The sequence below is a fragment of the Panulirus ornatus genome, chromosome 43 (genome assembly GCF_036320965.1).
Source record: "Panulirus ornatus isolate Po-2019 chromosome 43, ASM3632096v1, whole genome shotgun sequence".
Classification (NCBI taxonomy): Eukaryota; Metazoa; Arthropoda; class Malacostraca; order Decapoda; family Palinuridae; genus Panulirus; species Panulirus ornatus.
This window is the reverse complement of record NC_092266.1, coordinates 22,049,606-22,072,099: the sequence shown is the minus strand read 5'-3', so window position 1 is coordinate 22,072,099 and position 22,494 is coordinate 22,049,606. Positions and strand designations below refer to the sequence as shown.

The 22,494-nt window shown below is 48.2% G+C and overlaps 1 protein-coding gene across 2 annotated transcripts in view; it reads right to left on the bottom strand.

Annotated features, from left to right (window-relative positions):
* LOC139762389 (cell adhesion molecule 2-like) overlaps positions 1 to 22,201 on the bottom strand; it is a 62,495-nt gene extending 40,294 nt beyond the window's left edge. For both annotated transcript variants that reach the window (XM_071687220.1, XM_071687221.1), the window contains exon 1: positions 21,607 to 22,201. In XM_071687220.1, coding sequence (XP_071543321.1) covers positions 21,607 to 21,664 — 58 coding nt within the window. In that variant the 5' untranslated portion in view covers positions 21,665 to 22,201. The remainder of the gene's footprint in view (positions 1 to 21,606) is intronic.
* Positions 22,202 to 22,494: the final 293 nt, after the last annotated feature.

Here is a 22,494-nt window from a genome sequence, read left to right as displayed (position 1 = left end):
GAGGGTGGTGACCAGGTTCTCAAGATGTATCAGTGGTTACTAAGGTATATATATGTGTGACAGGGCGACCAAGGCGTTACGAGAGGAGTGATGACACGTTGGTGACAGAGGCATACATTGTGACCAGCAGGGGGGTGGTGACCAGGGTGTCACACAGGATCAGTAATGGTGACATAAACCTACGTTATGACAAGCAAGCGTGGTGACCAGGCTTAAACTGAGATAGTATTGGTGGCAGAGGCTTTAATGAATGGTAGACGGTGAGGGTGATCGATCTCACCTCACCTCGTGACCAGTACAGGTGACTGAGGCATCACAGGTCAGCAACACCGATCATACAGACTGAGAGAGAGAGAGAGAGAGAGAGAGAGAGAGAGAGAGAGAGAGAGAGAGAGAGAGAGAGAGAGAGAGAGAGAGAGAGAGAGAGAGAGAGAGAGAGGTTGCCACGACATACATTGTAACCGATGATAGTGGCGAAAACATCATTATTGATCACTACACTAGAGGTGGCCAATGATAGAGGCTGAGACATTAGTGATGTGTCAGAAATAGTGGTCATTGCACGTGTTAGTGACCCAGAGGTGTGACCATGTTAACGCAGATGTCGCCAGTATTGATCAGAGCGTATGATGGTATTACTGCAAGTGATCGTAACATTAATCATCAGTAATGGTGACTGAGGCACTTGGAGATACCAGAAGTGGTGACCAAACCCTTCGATGAACACTGTGACCAAGGCATAAATAGTGACCAATGATGGTAAGGTAAGGCATGAATTAATGACCAGTTATGACCAGTGAGTCACCGGTGTTGACAAACAGTGATGAACAAGGCATATCTGATGACCATTAGCGGTCAGTAGCACCACTTGAAATCCTGTCGTTTGAGAAGTATTTTCCTGCCCTTACTGCAGGAGCCATCTCGTGACCCACACTGCACTGCAGGACTCGCCTCTTGACACAGCAGGACCCACCTCGTGACCCACACTACACTGCAGGACTTGCCTCTTGACACAGCAGGACCCACCTCGTGACCCACACTACACTGCAGGACTTGCCTCTTGACACAGCAGGACCCACCTCGTGACCCACACTACACTGCAGGATTCGCCTCTTGACACAGCAGGACCCACCTCGTGACCCACACTACACTGCAGGACTCACCTCTTGACACAGCAGGACCCATCTCGTGACCCACACTACACTGCAGGACTCGCCTCTTGACACAGCAGGACCCATCTCGTGACCCACACTCGAGTGAGTCAATAACCTAACCCAGGAGAACACATACACTGTCTCCACACCACAACAGCTCCTGAAACATCGTCCACGGTGACTCCAACCACCTCGATGCTGACTACTGGTACACCAACTTGGGGTTGTTAATGTGTTATGAATCCGATTCCTCATGATGACTCGGGATTAGATCGAATCCTCACCGATTCACGAGTGTCCTACGGAAACAACCCTGGCCCTGGGTAACCCTAGAGTCTAGGCAGGGTCGTCAGTGGCAGGTCCACTGATCCCCTGCCAGCCCCCCCCCTTGCTCCTGCCTCACCCTAGGGTCAACCAGGTCGTTCAGAACCACGATAGCCTTTCCTTTACCTTTTCCCGCCTCCAGCCTGACCCTCCAAGGCACAGTGCCACCGGCGTCATAATGGCACAACCCTCAATCTTATCTGCATATTTTCCGTCGACCAGCGAGCTGGGGCGGAGGGCAGGGCCCAGGAGTGGCGCGTTATCTGCGCTCGTTTTTGTGACTGGCTGGAACCTGAGTGGGATTAGAACGGCAAGTGAGGAGAAGAGGGAGTCCACGTACCTTGATGAGGGGCGCAGCTAGCAGGGAGAAGTGAAGGCAGGTGGTGATGCTGGGTTGAGGAGGGGTCTGTGAAGGGGCCTGGGTAGGAGAGGTACACCAAGCAAGAGATGTGGGGAGAGGAAGGAGAGAAAGAGGTTGAGAAGATCTGGGAGAGAGGAGAGGTGAGAGGGTGGACCTACAAGGGAATGTAAAGAGACTAAGAATCTTGTGTGGTTGTGTAGGGGAGGAAGTGAGGGTTGTGAATGAGTTTATAGAGTGGGTGTAGAGAAGGCAGTAAGTGGAAGAGGGGAAAAAATCAAGAGTGCGTGTGGAAGAGGAGGTGAGAGTGTGTGGGCAAGGATGAAGGCTATGCAAGAAAAGAGGTGTATTTTTGAGAGGAGAAAGTTTCAGAGAGAGTCTGATGGGGTAGGGTTGGGAAGGAGTGAAAGTGTGCGTAAGAAAGTGTGAGTGGAGAGGCAGTGACAATGTTTGAAAGGGGGAGAGGCTGGAAGGAATATGAGTACGTACGCCCTTGAAAGAATAAGAGCGTGGAAGGCCTGGAAGGAACAAAGGCGTGTAGGGCCTGGAAGGAACGAGATCGTGCAGGGCCTGGGTGGAACAAGAGTAGACAGGACCTGGAAGGAAGAGGAGCACCTAGGGACTGGAAGGGAGAAGACCGTCTAAGGACTGGAAGGCAGAACATCGTACGGGGCCTGGAAGGAAGAAGAGCATCTAAATGACGGCCAGGAACAACAACATGCAGGGCCTGGAAAAAAAGATAAGCGTCCAGGTCTTGGAAGGAAGAGCAGCGCACAGGTTTTGGAAGAAATAAGAACATCCGGGACCGCGTGAAGGAAGGTAGACTGCTGAGGGAAGAATGACTGCTCCAGAAAGACAGATTATGACAAGAGACAAACATTACAAGAGGGAAACAGAATGCTTGAGGAAGACTAGCTTCTCCAGAAGACGCAGATGTCCCTGTGGAGATCAGGAAGCATCTCTGCCAGGACTTAGTCATGCACCTGAGGAGATGTATTTTCAGTTTCTTCCACTCAGCTATGTTATTTTTCACAACAGAATATCAGCCTAGCTGCCAACCCTCGCCAGGGTTTCCATGCTGCTCTGATGCCTGCCTGCCAGGGGTGCGTCGATCCTGAGATGGCTCCTTTCCACCATCCAGTTCTGCCATCCTTGACGATCCTTCTCCTGAGGACATATCTGTAGGGTCTCCCCATCCAATACGTTCTCCTCCTTAACCTCACGTTCGACCTACCATTGTGGACGCACTTATCCCCGCCGTGATGTGAGACCACCCCCCCACCCTCAAGTACTCCGTGAGTGGGCGGAGTTCCCGACGGGCACTACAGCCCTCACGGGGACATTACCTGTTTGATGCTCTGTATCAGCCTGGCTCAGTCTGCTGACCCTCTCCTACATCTGATTCGTCAGAAGGAAGATAGGAAGGTGATACATGCGAATTACGTTTTGGTGGAGTGATTGAAACATCCAGATGACTGAGAATGATGATGGAAATTATCAGTGTGCGAGGACAGTGTCACGGTCGGGGCCAGGAACATTCCTTGAAGGGTCGTCATCGCTGTGTATGGCTGTAGACCACCAGTATTAACGGTGACTGAAGTCCAATCACTGTTATTCCTAGAAGAGGAGGCATACGAGATCATCCTTGGTGCCTCTTACACCACTAGTCGAGAGGCACTGAACAAACTGGTCCTGCAAACTATCGCCAACCATTAACCGCTCCTCGTTCAGTAGTTCAGGAGAAACTTCTGCACTCGTTGCGCTACCCCTCTCTTCCTGCCACCCGAAGATCCCTCATCCCCGAACTGACGAAAACAAAATGGCAGCGTCTCGTATGACAAATATATAAATAACCCCAGGTGAGCAGACGGAGGGGTGGAGATGGGGGAGACACAGTGACTGGCGGGAGGTGGCAGACACCTGATGCACGTCACCCTCGCCTGCACTGAACGTCGTCACGTCATCAAGGGTGAATTATGCCATGATAAGCGTCGTGCGCTCAGTAAATCCTAACGCATTCCTTCACATTGATGAGAAGGAGGACTGCAGAAAGGGAAAAGTTTCCCAATAAGTCGAACCTCACAAAGTTAGCCAAACTCTCTTTCAGATGATGGTTCATTAATGGTGTCGTCCGTCCCGCGGGCACGCCACGGCCCGCCTCCCGTCCTCCTCCTCCTCCTCCTCCTCCTCCTCCTCCCGGCCTTATAGGGCTTCCCGGGTTTTCCTGGGCCTCTCCAGATTACCTTGATTATTTCCCGGTTTTTTCTTTGAGTGGTTCTTTATCTCTGATGTGTGTGTGTGTGTGTGTGTGTGTGTGTGTGTGTGCAGGGACGGTGCTCCTGGTCTCTCCGATTTGACATCATCGGACCAACTTCTTGAGGAAAGTAAATTTCATAAATAGACACAATCACGCAGTCATGTTTTAAAGTGTCTATTTCCAATTACCACATGACACATTCATAATTGTTTTTAGTAGGAAATAGCCAGAGACGTGCCTCAGGATATCTGGACTCGGGCCCCCTGGGCGGGTGGCGTGGACCTGCTACGGTCCGGTCAGCTCCCAGAGATAGGCAGCACTTGTGCTGGATTGGTGTGGACCTTTGTCAGGTATTCTTGGACCACCAGCGTCATCCTCAGGCTCTGAATCATTCAGCTTCCTTCTGAAACATCGTGGCACACCTTGAATCATTCACGCCTTCAAGTGCCACGACAGGCAGCCTTAAGTCCCACTGGATCGTCTTTGTTTCCTTTAATTGCTCAAGGTCGTGCTGAGTCCTCACCAAATACTGCCTTGGTCCCTGGTCGTCGATGAGGTCATCCCTAGTCATCCTTGCTACGCCTGGGTCACACCTTGATTGTCCTGGGTCACCCTAGTTTGGCCTTAAGTAATGTTGGTCACTTTGAGCGACCCCGAATTGCTTTTATCCCTTCTGTTTCTTACCAAACCATTGTGGATCGCGCCAGGTTATCTCAATTTCATGTCATCTTGGGCGAGTCTAGTCCATCCTATAATATATGGGCCATCCTCAAGTCATCCTAGACGAACCCAAGTTATTCTTTAATGGTGTAAGTATTCCGGAGTACAGGGTCCGTCTGTTCCATCCTGGATTTCGAATCAGCTGGTGCCTGCGTTCGGTGTGGTATGAGTGGCACTGGGCTGTCCTGAGTCGGTCTTGGTCACCTGTACCGTCGTGATGCATGGTGACTCTGTCCCCGTGTCGTCCAGTGCCACAGTTGGCATCAGTCTCCGTCAGCCTGGCACAGTCTGGGTTATCGTGTGTCATCTTGGTTCATTTTGGGTCATTTTGTATCGTCTTCGATCACTATGGCTGTTCAACCCCTTGAGAGCGACGGTACGACGCTTCGGTTTGACGGCCTGACCTTTAACCTGAACTTTAGGGTAGAGGTCAGTTCAGATTCTTGTGTCATCATACCTAGGGTCGAACCATCGTGGTCAGGAGTCCTTGTGACATCCTGTATCGCCATGGGCCATACACAGTGTGTGTGTGTGTGTGTGTGTGTGTGCCGTGATGCGTCATCCTAGTAAGTCATTAGTTACTATGTACCGATCTGGGCCACTTAGACATATTCTGGACCATCCTGGATCACTAAGTCACCCAGGATCATCCTAGGTTAGCTGAGGTCAAATTGAGTCATCTAGATCCCTCAGGAGTCACATTGGATTATTCAAGATCAACTTGCTATATGTTTGGTCACTATAGGTCATCCGTCCTCACCCCTCGGACATCGTGGATCACTCTGGGTCACTGTAGGTCATCTGTGGCTCACCGTCAGATATCGTCGATATCACGAAAGGTCGTCCCTGGTCACCCTGGGTTAGGCCGGGTCACTGTGGGTCATCCTGAACCATCATGAGTAGTGCTGAGTCATTATGCTGGGTCACCAGGAAATGATTACTGCTGTCATGTCGAGGTGCAGAGCCACGGTAAGTTTAAAGCAGTTCAGATACAGACGAGCGAGAGTGTGGGGTCAACATCCACATTCCCTCTACCATAACTCACCCAAACCAGTAAACGCATTTCTGGTTTAGATGTCGGTTTGCCCATGCCATTAATCATATCAGTTTTACGTCTCATTTTCGAGACCACGACATTAGCAGATCGTAAGGAGCCTCAGAGTAATATGTATTCTATATCCTGGTCTCGGGGCCAGAGAACATGCTTACACGGCGAGTTTGGGAAACACTTGGCACTCGTCATCTCGCCCGGAGCTTTGATGAAATTTTTTACGAGGGCAATAGTCCAGCCAGCCTGGGGGAGGAGGGGCACCAGCAGCAGCAGCAGCCCCCGCCCAAGCCACCCTTCCCTCCAGCCTCACTCTCATCTTGACAAAGTTGTCCTGCAGAGCGATATGATGCGGGAGATGAATGTAAAATGCATGAATAATAAAGTAAGAGCAAAAGCTCCTTAACCGTCCATCCGTAACAAGGCTCCTCTCCGAATATGAGCGAATTAAACTTGTGGTGTTCCCTGGCGATTCCCCAGCAGCCACTCCGCCAACCCAGATCACTCTCCCTCCGCAGCCGAGGTAATGATGCCTACAGCGGTGTCCCTCTTTGATGTATCCCCTGCAGGCACCGGCCCTGCCACAGGAGGACACAGAGGAGGAAAAGGACGTGGCTAGGGCTTCTTACGGAAGGATACGGAGGAAGAGGAGGAGGTGGCAAGGGCCTGGTACAAGAGGAGGAGGAGGTGGCAGGGGCATGCAACAAGACAAGGAGGTGGCAGGGCCTGCAACAAGACAAGGAGGTGGCAGGGGCCTGCTACAGGAGAAGGAGGAGGAGGCCGTGGCTAGAGCATACCACAAGACACGGAGAACAAAATCTAAGCAAGATTTTTAAGAATCTTTGTGCCTCTAAGGTGAACAACCCAGATGATACCTGGCTCTATATACCCAGGGTGTGTACAGTTATACGAGGGTATTTGGGCTATCAATGTCATAGAGACCGGTGCTCAGAGAGTAGAAGATGACGAATATCGTAAATGTCGGTGCCATTCTTTTCTCGTTCCATAGGACCTTTTCCAGCAGTTCCCTGCAGCTCCTCAAGTGAGAGAACGAAAATGTTGGAATATTCCAGCATGGTCGAATGTACGTCGTGTACATCTTCCTAAACATCCGACCGTCCATGTACCTGAAGGAAATTCTAACACTGACTAAATATAGTTTGCCTGCTTCTCGACCCATCTTATATGACAAGTTAGGCATGTCAACTCCTGGGTCCCTTCCACTCTATGAGTCCTGCAATATGTTTCCCAGGTATGAACCTCACCCTCTGATCAATTTCTTTGTGTTTGATTACGTATTCTTAATTTAATTTGTACATTCCTTTACCCGCAGGGTGGAGGAATGTACACACCTCTTCAACTTTCTCTTCCATCAAAAGATGCAATCCCAATAATTCGTTCCTCATCCGTGACCTTAGCATCATCCGCAAATGTATTCAGGTAAGAATCTAGTCCTTCAGTTAAGTCATTTACCTAGATCAAGAAGAGCAAAGGTCCCAGGACCAAGCCTTGCGGTACCCCGTGGTTAACTCCAACCCTGTGTCCTTTCTTCCATTCTATATGGATAATTTCTCACCTACTGGAGGAGTTTCCCCTTTAATCCAGCCAGAAGAACTAGATCCTTCACCAATCCTCTGTGTGGTGGAACGTTTTGTGTGTGTGTGTGAGTGTGTTCGTTGCCGACTGAGCATCATGTATATCCCTGTCGTTTTCTGTGTTTATGTGACCTCGTAAAAATAAGCTAGATGGAAGAACTGAGAGGAGTGGTTGTAGTCACTGTATGAGCTGAGAGGAGTGGTTCTGGTGACTGTTTGAGCTGAGAGGAGTGATTGGGGTAACTCTATGGGCTGGGGAGGAGTGGCTGTTGTCACTCTATGAGCCGGGAGGAGAAGTTGTGATCACTCTGAGCGCTATAGGAGGGTTATAATTTTTTCTCCTTGCACCAATCTATTCTAAATGGATCACCTTTGGTTCTAAAGTATAAAGTAAGACCTCATGGTAGGCTCACTGGCCCGTGAATGAGGGGCAATTTCCCGTGTACATGGCCACCCTGAGGTAAAACTCAAGCCAGGCCCGATACAGGTGTGGTGCTTTACCCTATTCACAGTTGGTGCCCATTTGTCTACCAACCACAGGAAAGAGGAACTTAACCCTTAACTTTGGAGGCTTCCCTTCAAGGGTCGTACCTTCGTGCTCGAGGGTAGTACCATCGTGCTGAAGGGTCGTACCGTTGTACACATGGATCGCACCGTTGTATTCTAGTGTCATATCGTTGTACACAAGGATCGTACTGTCGTCCTTACGAAGCTAAATATCATCTTTCATATCATATCTTAAATAATACATATTTCCATTTTCTATCATTCTGTTCATTCCTGTTTCTATCATGCACGTCTTCGCTTCTGTTTCACATCCGACATTTTTCCCGACACTGCTGGTCGTCGGCAGTGTATTGTGGCGGGTGTTGCCTTGAAGGAGGGGGACGAGGTCTTCGGCCCCGGGCCTCTTCTCGCACCCCTTGTGACGCACTCAAAACATTAGCAAGTTTGTCTCCTTTCATGGCAAGAGTGGGTGAGGGGTGGGGGAGAGGGAGGCGGTTGGCCTGGAGCAGGGAGAGGGGTAGTGGTAGCCGGTAGCTGGGGGCGTCAGGTGAGAGGGGAGGGGGGGGCGGGGGTCGTCAGGAGACGCAACTGCCTGGGGGTAATAAACTGAGACGATAATAGAGTTACGTGGCTGAGAGTGAGCTGAGAGAATAAGTCAAGAATCTCTGGAGAGGAGATGATGATGATGATGATGAGGTCAGTTGAGAGGAGAGAGAGAGAGAGAGAGAGAGAGAGAGTGACGTCAGCTGAGGGGAGAGTGACGTCAGCTTGTGGAAGTCACCGCAGAGGAGAGTGGTGTCAGTGAGGTCAGCGGAGGGGAGAGGGACATCAGCTGGTGGAAATCAGCTGAAAAAGAGAGTTAAGTCAGGTAAGGCGAGAGTGAAGTCAGCTGGTGAGAATCAGGTGAGTGGAAAACGAGGTCAGCTGGTGAGAGTCAGGTGAGTGGATGTCAGTCAGCTGAGGGGAGAGTGTAATCAGCTGAGTGGATATGTAAATCATCAGCTGGGAATCATCACCATGAGAGTGAAATCTGTGTGAGTCCCCCCCCCCCCCCTGAGGAGCAGGAGAGTCGTTGAGTCAGCTGGTGTGATTCGTTAGGTAGGGGAGTCACCCCGTGAGAGTCAGTTGAAGGCCTTAGCTGAGAAGACATTTTAGTCAGCTATGAGGAGAGTTCATGTCAGCTGATGAGGGTCAGCTCAAGGGAGGAACCAAGTCAGCTCGTGATTGTCAAGTTAGCTGGGCGTCAGGCGAGTCAGCTGTTAGGAATCAGCTGATCACACCGAGAGCTAGTGGGCTGCTGGCCTCGTAAAGCCATAGAGTCGCTCCTCCATTCATGTTATGTACTTTTTTCATCTTCATTTTGGTCACTTTTATGGCGGGTGATGCGCCGTGCCCAGCACTCACCTCCCTCCCCACCACACGAAGGATCAGACGTACGGAATAACTTCTGTGATATTTTCGTGCGAAAATCCGCCTTAAAGAACGATGAGGGCGCGTGCGACACAATGCCATACGTATACTGTTCTAAAGCAACTAAAATCTTCACATGATGCTTGAGAGCGGCACGTTTTGCTAGGCATTTTGTATGCCTTTGTATTCCTATCTATTACGATATTTGTATTCCTATCTATTACGATATTTGTATTCCTATCTATTACGATATTTAGTAGGTATTATTACTGGGAAAGGAGCGTTTCCATGTCATATAAGAACATATTGAAGTTTAAGTGATTGTGAAGTTATAAAAGAGTAAAACTGACGTGTGTCTGCATGTTTATAAAAAGGAGTGAGGTACTTTAGAATGACAGAATACTCAAGACAGTAATATCTACTGATCTCAAGATGCAGACAAGTGAAGGAGAATATTACAGTGGATTACAGTATGGAGCGAACAGGTTACAGTGCCAAAGGGAAAATACTGGAAGAGGGTCATATACAGTCTAGAACAGAGAAGAACGTGAAGATGGAATATGTTATTGTATATGAAGAATAAAAAGGTAAAGATAATGATAAGCATACGTATCAGAACATTTGATGAATATCAACTGTATGAATGAAAGCGACATTGGATTTGGACCCGGTTAAGGCAGAGAGACTCAAAAAGATTTCTAAAACAGTTGTAAGGAAAGAGAACAGATTCTTTGCCGAGAGACTTTGGTATGAATGGAACGAGGAAATAGATGAAGGCATTTCTTAGGAAAAAAAAGAATGCAAATAATTATTGGAACCATCTTTGATGAAGGTATGTTACCAGGGGTGTCACAGGAAACAGTCCTGGCCATGGGACTTCATGATAATGATAACAGACCCAGAGAGAGATATGGTATGTGATATATAAGCGAGAGACAATTCTGAAACACATGACAAGTGAAATTGAGGATAAAGAAACATCCATACCACCATGAAAGTCTAAAAAGGAAGATGTAAAATAGAATAAGCTGTTAGTTATGCGGTAAAGAAACAGAATAGTCGTGCAAAGACACAAAACACATGCCACATACACAGATGCACGAACATCCTGCAAGAAAGATGGAAAGGCTGTTCAGTGTTTTACCCAGTGGGGAAATATAACAAGACACCCCTGACGCAAGTCTCAAGACCTTCAAGATACATTTTTCTGTAATGATAGTTAAAGGAAAAAATCAGGTGAAGCGAGAGTTGATGATTACAAAACAATTGTTGTGGCCGAAGTGAAACAGTATAGCAACACAAACATGACATGCGATGTGCACGACCAGTTTAGTTAGCCCTGCCTCAGGCGAAATCTCTTCGTAGGTACTCACAGGTCGGTAAGTCCTCTCTCTCTCTCTCTCTCTCTCTCTCTCTCTCTCTCTCTCTCTCTCTCTCTCTCTCTCTCTCTCTCTCTCTCTCTCTCTCTCTCTCTCTCTCTCCAGATGTCCAACCCCCTCCGTCTGCCTCACTCTCCACGTTACCATCCCTCTCCACCACTTCTCCCTCATCCTCCCATCCCATATACTGCTCCCTACCCTCTTACCCCATCATCTCTCCCCTCCCCCCCCTCATCAGGCCGTCATCTATACACTGCTTGGTGTCGCACCATTCCCACCTCCCCCATGTAGCGCCTCACGTCCACCTAGACACAACACCAGTAACGTCTGAGTCACCGTCTAGATTCCAAGCCCCTATTGCTGCTCTCTCTACGCCCTAGCACTGTCCTCTCCCTCTCACCCAGACCGGCCCTCTCACCCTCCACTTCCCCTCACACCCACTCCAACCCCTCTCACCTACCCATCCTTTACACTCAGCCCGTGTGTCTCACCCAACCCGTCCCTCTCCGACAGCTCGTCCTTCTCTCACTGCCCGTCCCTCTCGCCCACTCCGTCCCTCTCACCCAGGCCATTCCCTTCCCCGCGCAGCAGCCAAGGCCTCAGACCAGCAACATAAAAAATTCTTACCAGTAAAGACCGACTATATAAAACCTTGTGCAAGACCCGCGTCCCTGGCTGCCTCCCTCATCACCCTAATCCTCTTCCCTCAGTAAAAGATCTTCATAATCACGAGAACAACAATTTATGTTATATTTTCTGCGAGATGAAAGGACATGATGAGACGATCCTGGCGGGCAGGAGCGCAGGTCGGGAGGCCTGCTGCAAGACGCAGCCTGGCTCATATACCCTCCCTCACACTCAGCCAGCCAGCCGTCAACCACCTACCTGGGTACGACCCTGGTTATATCCCAGCTGGTGCGCCCCGCGGCTTGTTTACTGCTGGGGTGGTGTGCCATGATGGTGATGGTGGTGGTGTGCCATGATGGTGATGGTGGTGGTGTGCCTTGATGGTGATGGTGGTGGTGTGCCATGATGGTGGTGTGCCATGATGGTGATGGTGGTGGTGTGCCATGGTGGTGGTGTGCCATGGTGGTGGTGTGCCATGGTGGTGATGGTGGTGGTGTGCCATGGTGGTGATGGTGGTGGTGTGCCATGATGGTGATGGTGGTGGTGTGCCATGATGGTGATGGTGGTGGTGTGCCATGGTGGTGATGGTGGTGGTGTGCCATGATGGTGATGGTGGTGGTGTGCCATGATGGTGATGGTGGTGGTGTGCCATGATGGTGATGGTGGTGGTGTGCCATGATGGTGATGGTGGTGGTGTGCCATGATGGTGATGGTGGTGGTGTGCCATGATGGTGATGGTGGTGGTGTGCCATGATGGTGATGGTGGTGGTGTGCCATGATGGTGATGGTGGTGGTGTGCCATGATGGTGATGGTGGTGGTGTGCCATGATGGTGAGGGTGGTGGTGTGCCATGATGGTGATGGTGGTGGTGTGCCATGATGGTGATGGTGGTGGTGTGCCATGATGGTGATGGTGGTGGTGTGCCATGATGGTGATGGTGGTGGTGTGCCATGATGGTGATGGTGGTGGTGTGCCATGATGGTGATGGTGGTGGTGTGCCATGGTGGTGATGGTGGTGGTGTGCCATGATGGTGATGGTGGTGGTGTGCCATGATGGTGATGGTGGTGGTGTGCCATGATGGTGATGGTGGTGGTGTGCCATGATGGTGATGGTGGTGGTGTGCCATGATGGTGAGGGTGGTGGTGTGCCATGATGGTGATGGTGGTGGTGTGCCATGATGGTGATGGTGGTGGTGTGCCATGATGGTGATGGTGGTGGTGTGCCATGGTGGTGATGGTGGTGGTGTGCCATGATGGTGATGGTGGCGGTGTGCCATGATGGTGATGGTGGCGGTGTGCCATAATGGTGGTGGTGGTGGTGAGGGCAGGAGCTGCAGTTGTTGTGGTGGTGGTGAGGGCGGGGGAGGCACGGCAGCAACAGCAGTGCTGGTGGTGGTGGTAGTGTTGGGGGTGAGGGCATTACTGACAGTGATGCAGGGTACTAACTGGCCCTCCTACCTCCTCCCACGCTCAATGACCACATCCTGACTCCCATGGCCTCCTCATGGCTACCCAGCCAGCCTGCTTCTCTGGTTCACTCCCACGCCTCCTCCACCCTTGCCCTGCTGCCTTCCCTCACGAGGCCTTCCTCAGCCTCTGTGGCTCCCGCACTCTCCTCTCCTCTCCTGAAGTGCCCTGCCTCCCTCACCCGCTCCTTCCATCCCTCTCCGATGGAAACTTGATTCCTGCAAGAGTTCCCTGGCCCTCTACACCTGATCCAGCCTCGGTATACCGGCACGGGCGACTGATCAGAGGAAAGTAGAGAGGCCATTTGATATGGGGTTTCTCGTGGTTCTTTAAAGCCAGAGTGATCCTCTCTCTCTCTCTCTCTCTCTCTCTCTCTCTCTCTCTCTCTCTCTCTCTCTCTCTCTCTCTCTCTCTCTTGCTGGGGTCTTTGCTCTCTTTTGTATGATCATAATCCTGTCCACCTTTTCTCTCTCGAGCCCCTTTCCATATTAACCTCAGCAGTGTTTCTCAAAGCCCTTGCCCATCTCCGCAGTCCTCCGTGACTTTTCCCTCCTTCCATAGCTTCCCTTTATGCACAATACCTCCAGATCATCCCTGGCCGTTCTCCCTCCAGACTCTCATCATTGCTACACTTACTGTTGTACTTTTACACCAGTCCTCACGACCCGTCTGTGTCGCTCCAGCTCACGTCTCACGCATGAAAACATTTAAGTGGAGTTTTTTCTTTTCTTCTTTAAGAGCTTGTTGCCTCCTTCACTACGTCATCCATCTCATTACTATGAAACTTATCATCTGTGTATTTTAGCTTCACTCTCCCTCTGAATTTCCTCTAATGATCTGTGATTCTTCCTCTTGTATTTTTATCAATGTTCTCTGCCAATTATTTCCTCTCTTTTAATTCTTACATTCTGCCGCAGCCTTATTTGCACTCATGTTCTCCCATTAACCTCTGATTTCCTCTGCATTTCTGTCGCCCTCTGTGCAGTACCGCTTCCTCCCTAGATACCTGAATTAAACGTTTCCACGACTAGAATTTATTCGTGGTGGTTCTGATACCGGATCCGGCCTACCCACTCCAGTGGGGTTTTTTTTTTTTATTATCATTATTATTCTCAAGACAATCTGGTGAATTTCTCTGCTTCTCCTTGATCCTGTCTACCTCCATTCTTGCTCTTTTGTTTCCTTCGTCACCGTTACAATTTTATCAAGACCTTCCAGTCGGCTACTTGACCTGCCTGGTCTAGTCCTTTCTGTTTTCCCCCCTTCCATAGACTCGTCCGAAACCCTCTGGCCGTATGCATGGCCCGGACTTTGAGGTCATAGCACGATTTGCCGCGTACGTAAAGTCTTGGTTCCCCCAACTGCTGGTTGCACTCCTACGGCTTGACCTCTGTTAATTCACTCCCATCATCACTCTCACTTTACCGACAGTGGACTGCCTCTGCACATTATTTTTTTTCCTAACTCGTTTCCACCTGGTTACCCTAGCAACCGGGCTAAGAGCACACGTACGGTTGCACGTGGCTAAGCTTTTACCAATATATATATCCACGGCAGAATGTGAACGTTTTGCTGTCCACACGTTCAGTCACGTGAAGGTATGCGTGTTCACCCATACCCGAAGTGAGAACGAATGACAAATATGATTGGGAGAGTGGCAGTCGATTGTCGGTCAGGAGGGAGAGAGAGAAAGAGAGAGAGAGAGAGAGAGAGAGAGAGAGAGAGAGAGAGAGAGAGAGAGAGAGAGAGAGAGAGAGAGAGAATGTGGATGGTAATGATAATGACTGAATAACAGATATGGTAACACAAGAAGAGTCATGTGTGAAAGCATGGGTACGATGCTTCAGTACCAAACGATACAAGTGAAAGAGAGATTATATTCGTTGACCTTCCGTTACCGTCCTGTCCATGGCTGGAGTTGCTCCATATAGAGATCCCTCATTCCTGGATTCTCAGAAGAAGGCCGGCTAAGAACCTCCCATCCATATCTGCCTGTGTTGCGGGACAGCACCACACACCAGACACACTTTGCTCTCTCTTATTCTGTCGCTCGTCACCTGCGATCCACCAACACCGTTGCTTCGCCGGAGAGACTTGCCTCCCGACACACAAATATGCCCGGCAACCCAGTGTGCGTATGGGGGGGAGAGAGAGGGAGAGGAAGGTTTTTATCCATTACTGCCAGAAGCATTTACACCTTTCAACTTGTTCCAAAAGTCCACTGCTTCTGCCAGAAAAGATGTCTTCTTACGACTTTCTTGACTCGTCTTTCCTTCAACCATAAGTGTCCTTTAGTTACATTTTTTTTTTTACTGAGATTTTGCTCTGTGTTAACAACACTCTGACCCCTAGAGATTTCAGAGGTGTTTATCACGTCTTTTTTTTTTTCGTTTTATTTCCTCTAGTGTAGCTAGCACATGAGATTCCTCTTCCCGTAACTTGTGGTTCTTGATTTTGACACAAATCTTGTTTGGGCGATATTAGAATTTGTGAATCAGTTCTGTGTGTTTCCCCGTGTGAGGAGACCAACCTGGTGATGCATTATCAGCCTTGGCTAGCGTGTATGTCTCGTATATCCCTTTCTTTTATTTTAGTAGTAGTAAGAAGTAGTAGCCGACATGGCACGAACAGGCTCCACCTGTGTCCGTCGTAGACGAAAGGCAAAAGATGTGAAGAATATGAGACATTGATCACAGCTCCTTGGATGGTTGTAGACCTGACTTTTAAAAAATGGGAAGGACGAACAGAAGGAGGATTAGTCGCACAACTCGCCGCATCTGTAAACAAGGCATCATAAAGGTCTTCCTCTTCGTATAGTTGCTCTCCAAACGGCAGCCGGTCACTCGCTGCGGATCCAGGCATTAGTGGCTGGGACACACGCTGGAAACATCTCGGGATTAGTGGCCGAAATGATACCTTCAGAACAAAGAGAGCGAAGCAACTGTGGGCGAAAAGGATGGTTGAAGAGAGATGACGATCCACGCGTATGATGACAGTGTTAACCCTTCTGTTTACATTCTTCTGCCGTTAAGTTGAGCATCATGTACTATAAACTATATTATACTTCTTCTAGGTTCATTCTTATCGCAAGTTATCCTCAGTGTGATGTGAGAAATCCTATCTGGTTCCAGCATGTTCAGTCTTCGTGACATTTGGTTGTGTTGAGTTTCGTCCGCCGTGGTTTGTTACAGCTCAACGCAGGTCTTACAGTAAGCTGCTACTGCCGCACACTGGAATACTCGTTTCTTCTTCCATAACTTTATCATCGTCTGGAAACATCCTGAGATATATGAGCTCAGTCCTTCTGGTAGTTTTGTTATGAGGTTCACATATAAGAATGGTCCTGATAGTGGACTCAGTGAGACACCATTTATTATTTCGTCCAGTTCGTAAAACGTATATCCAACACGTGCTCTCGCTACCCTGATCGTTATGCAACTTTTAGTCCATTCTAAGAATTCCTTCCCCGTGAGTTGGTGGGAAGGGACCCACCCCTCTGGTACCAGTTGATTGGATGGCGACTGCAAATATTACGACGGTGTGCCTCAACCTCTGGTGTATTAGGGTATGTACCGGGTGGGCATTCTTTGGCTTTATCACTTGGTGTGTGTGTGTGTGTGTGTGTTGGGGAAGGAGGGCAAACCAACCCTCTATCTCCCCCTGCGAGGGTGTCTGAGGGCTGGGGGTACTGCTGCCTTGATCTGTCCTCGCGAAAAACACTGGTCCTGCAGGGGCTGGTAGCCTCGCCCCTGGCCGTGTTAACTTCATATTTCAAGTTTAGTTGATGTTGGGTCGGAGGGCCGGAGGGAGGGGAACACTGATGCCTCCGCCTGCAGCCAACTCTCTGGAGCGAGGCCAGTGGATGGAGGCGCCGCACGTGCGCCAGGCAGGAGGACGGACGCACACATTGTGGCTCTAACCTAACCTAACCTAACCTAACCTAACCTAACCTAACCTACTGGAGGTTGGGCTGCTCGCCCGGGTGTGAAAAGAACGTTAAGTATTTAATTAGGATATTCTTCCAGCCAGTCAAAGGGATCAGGAAAGATGCCTGTGAATGTTTACTTCTGTGCTCCGCACTCTCACAGCCACGTCATGACGTCACTTGTGGTTCATGACAACGTCAGCCACGTCATGACGTCTCCGAAAACCCATAGGAACCTCGACCACCACGCCTCCGGTGACTTATGAGGACGTCATGAGAGCGTCAAGCCCCTTCTTATAACTCATGAAGATGTTAGTCACATGACCTTGAGAAAAACTCATGAAAACGCCAACTACGTCAGGTCATCTGCGATGGTCCATAATGACGTCACGTCAGCCGTCACTTATGAAAACATTAGCCACGTCCGGACGTCACTGGTGACGTATGAGAACGTCACCCACGTCATTACGTCACAGTCGAATCAAGAGAATGTCAACCACACGTCAAGATGTCTAGCGAAGATGACGGACCTCTCCATATAAATGGATTAACATTTCTCTATATTCTAAATGATTTGTTAATCTGTATGTATATAAAAGCTTTAACTCGTTTAAAACAGAATTGGGTTTTCTATCTCAGTTTGATGTCGTTTGAAACTATTGTAATTGATTCGCATTGAGGCATAAGAATTTTTTTTTCTTTTAAATGCGTCTTGAGTAAAACACAGAAAACGGCTAGAAATCGCTGGGAACATTAGATTAGCCGCTCCAGCAGCTGATTGACCTTCCGGGCTAGGCTTGGGGCCCTCATACACACACACACACACACACACACACACGCTCGTCTCAGCCAGCGTTTCCAGAAGCTCAGTGCGCCAAGCTTTCGTTTCTTTTACTATCGGGTACCCAAGGTATGCAGTAGTCTTTCTCAATTTACACACACCCACACCCACACACACACACACACAGGGTACACAGTTCTACAGGCCTGTCAACACAAGTAAGGTGAGGAAGTAGTGTACAGAGGAGTCCCGGAATGAAACATTTCTGAGATATGACTACTCCCCCGCGGAAAGTGAATATCAATTCAAAAATTGCAGTGAGGATGAGATGACCAGAGGTTTCAAGACGAGTGTGAGGAGTGCTGCCATAATCAGGAAACTAATGTTTCAAATTATGGTTTGAGCAAACTCTTTCTAACCAGAAGATATTGCAAGTGGCATAATGCGAATAGGGAGGTTTATGAATTAGATTCTATGTCGAAGTTTAGCAGGATATGAGTAAAAAGTATTGGCAGCTCCACCAGCGGTCGTGCCTGATAGAATTTGTATATATAATCATGCAACCTACGTAGAACTGGAGAATATATGTGGTAACATAAACTGGGATATGGAATTAAGTACCCAGGGACCATGGTTTTGTGGTGGTTCTGTTAAATTTATAGTATGGAAATAGGGCCATGAGTACCTCTAGCCTCACGTACGGTAGGAAGCTTAAGAAAGAGGGAGGAAAGACTCAGTTGATTATGTCAGCAGCAAAGTATCTCCAAGATATGTTGTGGCGGAGATGTGGGGAACACTCCAGCCAGCCAGCATCTGTAAGTTATAACAGAGCGAGGAACGAGTACAGCAGAATAACAGAGGAGGAAGATAGAAACTTTGAAAAAAGAAATATTACGGACAAAGCAAGAGAAAATCCAAAACTTTTCCATCAATTCATCAAGAGTATAAATTGTCAGTTAAAAAGCAGCTGATCTGGGTAAGAGATTCAGAAGGAAGACTTTATGGAGGATGACAGAAGGATAAGTGAGGAACTGCAAGAAAAGTTCAAAAGTGCTTTCACAGTGGAAAACACTATAGCCCTAATACCACTGAGATGGAAAACATTTAGATATCTAGGAATACTAAATACTAAAAGGTCCAAACCCAAACAAGGCTCATGGTCCTGATGAAATTTTACCATACTTGCTGAAGCTGGTGCACTTGAAAAACCTCTTGAAATAGTGTTTAGGATGTTGCTAGGGAAAGGCACACTGCTGAGGGAGTGGGAAAAGGGCAAACCTCATACCCATCTACGGAAAAGGAAACCGGGAAGAGATGTTGAACTATAGACTGGTAACAATGACGAGTCTGGTCTGTAAGGTACTGGAAAAGATGATCAAGAAGAAAATGGATGATTTCCTGCAGAGGAGAGATTACCATTGTGACAGACAACACGGTCTAAGGGGAAGATTATGCGTAATGAACCTCTTAGATTTGAAAGGGTGAACTCTGTATTGGACAAGAGAGATAAATAGGTGGAATGATTGTATCTGGACTCCCATAAAGCAATGAACCGAATGAAAAGCTGACTAATAAGGGGGAGACTCCTTCGATGGATAGAAGATCCTTAGTAGAATGGAACAAAGGACGCGTATCAGAGGAGCCTTCTCGAAATGGGTTGATGTCACCAGAGGAGTGCCGCAGGGTAATTTTTTACTACTATCACTCCTCTTGATTTATGTGAATAATCGTCTAAAAGGTATGGAATCCTACCTGAATATATTTGCTGATGATGCACAGGTGATGGGGCTGGTGTAAAGCAAGGAAGATTGCATTAACTTACAAGGGGACCTTGACAGACACCAACTTTGGTCTGATACATGTTTCATGAAGTTCGACTCGAGTAAATGCTAAGCAGTGAGGATGGACCACAGTGAAAGAAGGCTTTAACATGGACAGCATCGACCGGGAAGTAAGCTGTAGGATTCTGCATGTAAGTGAGGATTGGGAGTCGACATCTTCCCTTATCTGTCGCTAGAGTCCCACTTTAAGAGACTATAGTTAAGGAGACCAACTTTTTGCTGGCAAATAATAAGAATATATTCAAGTTCATCGATTTGGAAATATTCGACAAGCCGTCCACATCATACAGAAGACCAACACTAGAGTATGCTTTTCAAGTTTGGTCCTGCACTTTAAAAAGCATATAGATCTAATAAAGAAAATCTAGAGGAAGACGACGAAGTTGACACCAGAATAAACTACAGCTGAGTTGCAGGGGAAAGGTAAATGTGTCCACCTTAGAAGAAAGAAGAGACAAGGTGGGTTACGATCACGACCTCGTAAGTTTCTTAGCCAGTTTGATGATAGTGAGCAACAGTTCCATGAAAGATGAACAGATAGAACAACTGTGGGGCATAACTTAGAATTAAACAATAAACTTGTTAGAAAAGATGATATATAGAAAAAATGTATAGGATAAGTAATGATGTTGTGAATATGGATAGGATACAGAAGATTATAAAGTTGTAATATGATAAAGTTCAGAAGAGCGGGTCCCACGAGTGCATAACTTCCTCCCCATATAGGATACACACACACACACACACACACACACACACGCACACACACACACACACACACACACATATACACACACACCATATAGCAAGAAATAAGATGCAGGAATCTATCGCCAGAGTCCCACCTTAGTTGACAGTTTATGTGACCATCTGTCTGCAGGCAAATATTAGAATTGCATTCAAGTTCAGTTAAAGAAATATTCAGTAAGTCACGAGGCCAACGTAGTCGGTCCCTGGAGCTCACAACGTAGTCGGTCCCTGGAGCTCACATGGTGGTCGGTCCCTGGAGCTCACAATCACCAGGACAACGTGGATTTTGGAGCTCACAATTACCAGGACGCCATGGATCCTGGGGCCCACGGTTAGCAGGACAATACAGGTCTCGCAACTCGCAGTTACCAAGACAATGCAGGGAGTCGGGGTGATCCCCGGTGATCCCCCCCCCCCCCTTTTGGTTACATTGTGCCATAAACATTTAGAAACATAAGTAATATTTTTTTTTCTTACAATTATCGCATTCTTTTTTTCTTAGGCTCCAGTCACGTACAAGTCCACGTCGAGGCCAGGCCTTAAATGACATTTAAAGAGGGTTCATGAGAGGAAGGATAAAGAAAAGAGGAAAATATTGTAAGAATTTCGGGGGAATTGGAAATCTCGCCTTTTAGAATGGTCCAGGTCATAGTTGTTTGGAAAGACATGAGCGGGTAGAGAGTCTCCAAGTTTCATGGTGTACAGAAACAGATTTCAAATCTACGCACCCTTGAGTTGCCAACAGACTTCCAGTAATTACCGGTACATAACATAAATAGCTTGTCGAGTATTACGTTGTCTGGCTAATGGCGGGTCTCACTCCACCAACCAGCTCTCAGGGACAGATACCGAAGCAAAACCTAAAGAAGAGGGAAAGTGAACCAATATTACGGCGTAGGGCAAGTGGGTCAGAGTCACTTAGTGATTTACACTTGTGACCCGTAACATGACTTTGTGTCTGTTTCACCACCAACCTAAAGCAACCAAATGATGTTCAGGAAATTCTGTGTCCACAAACGCACAAGACAACGTGGATCCTGGAACTCACTATCATCAGGACAACGTGGATCCTGGAACTCACTATCATCAGGACAACGTGGATCCTGGAACTCACTATCACCAGGAACAACGTGGGTCACGGAACTCACCATCACCAGGACAACGTGGATCCTGGAACTCACTATCATCAGGAACAACGTGGGTCTTGGAACTCACTATCACCAGGACAACGTAGATCCTGGAACTCACTATCACCAGGAAGAACGTGGATCCGGGAACTCACTATCACCAGGACAACGTGGATCCTGGACTCACAATGTCTAGGACATTGAGGAATCTTGAACTTTATACACTTTAAAAAAAAAAAAAATACACGAGCATGATGCCTTCGATTTCCCAGCACAGGATGAGAGAGAAATGCTTTTTGGTCCCTCGGTGACCGAACCTTTTTGAGAGTACATTACCTTGTACGAGCAGCACCGCCAGCAGCAGCCAGGCCAGCGAGCTCCTCCTGCAGACCATGCCGGCGCGTCACACACTGCTAGCAGACCCGAGGGTATATCCTACACGATGCTTCAACCACCACTGCAACGGCCGAGAGAACACTTCCAATACTGTCCCTGGACTCTGGTGCGTTTTTTTACGATTCTCTCACAGTGGGAAGCTACAGTAAGGGCGGCTCTACGTGCATTTTAAGGACTGTGGGGCTGATTGCACTGTCTCCCAACTTATATACATTAATAGCCTCACGTGTGATACTTTTGCCAGTTACTGGTCATTATACTTTCTGTTATTTGCAGTCGTAACCCAAGAATGTTGTATAGCAAAGCAACATACATCTAAGTTAACTTTTCAGCTTTACAGTTTCATTATCAGAGTGCCTCTCAGTAGTAATGTGTGCATGTGCAAGTAAACTAATCCAAAGGAAATGCCATCCTGAACAGAAAATTGTCATTGGCAGTCAAAAGAGCCTAGTTCGGCGCGTGGTGTGAGCGAGGCGCTGCTGGTGTCGGAGGTCGGTGCGCCACTCTTAACGTCGGCCGAGCCACTGACAACCCTGCCCAGCCACCACCTGCCAGTCTGGGCCGCTGTCACGCAGCCAGGCTCTCAACCACACTCGCTACTAACATTTAAGACCATAAATTGTTGTTGTATGCAGACATGTCAGCGGGAAGAGCACCATTGTAATTGCCCGATATGAATATCCCGCGCATCTCTGCTTTCAGACAGTATACACAATGACAACTGTTAAACAATTCCTACTGGAATTTTATCTTTTTTTCCAAATTAGATTTTCCCCTGAGAACGTTTATTATTTAGATTTAGGTAGAGCTTAGTCCAATCATTACTCT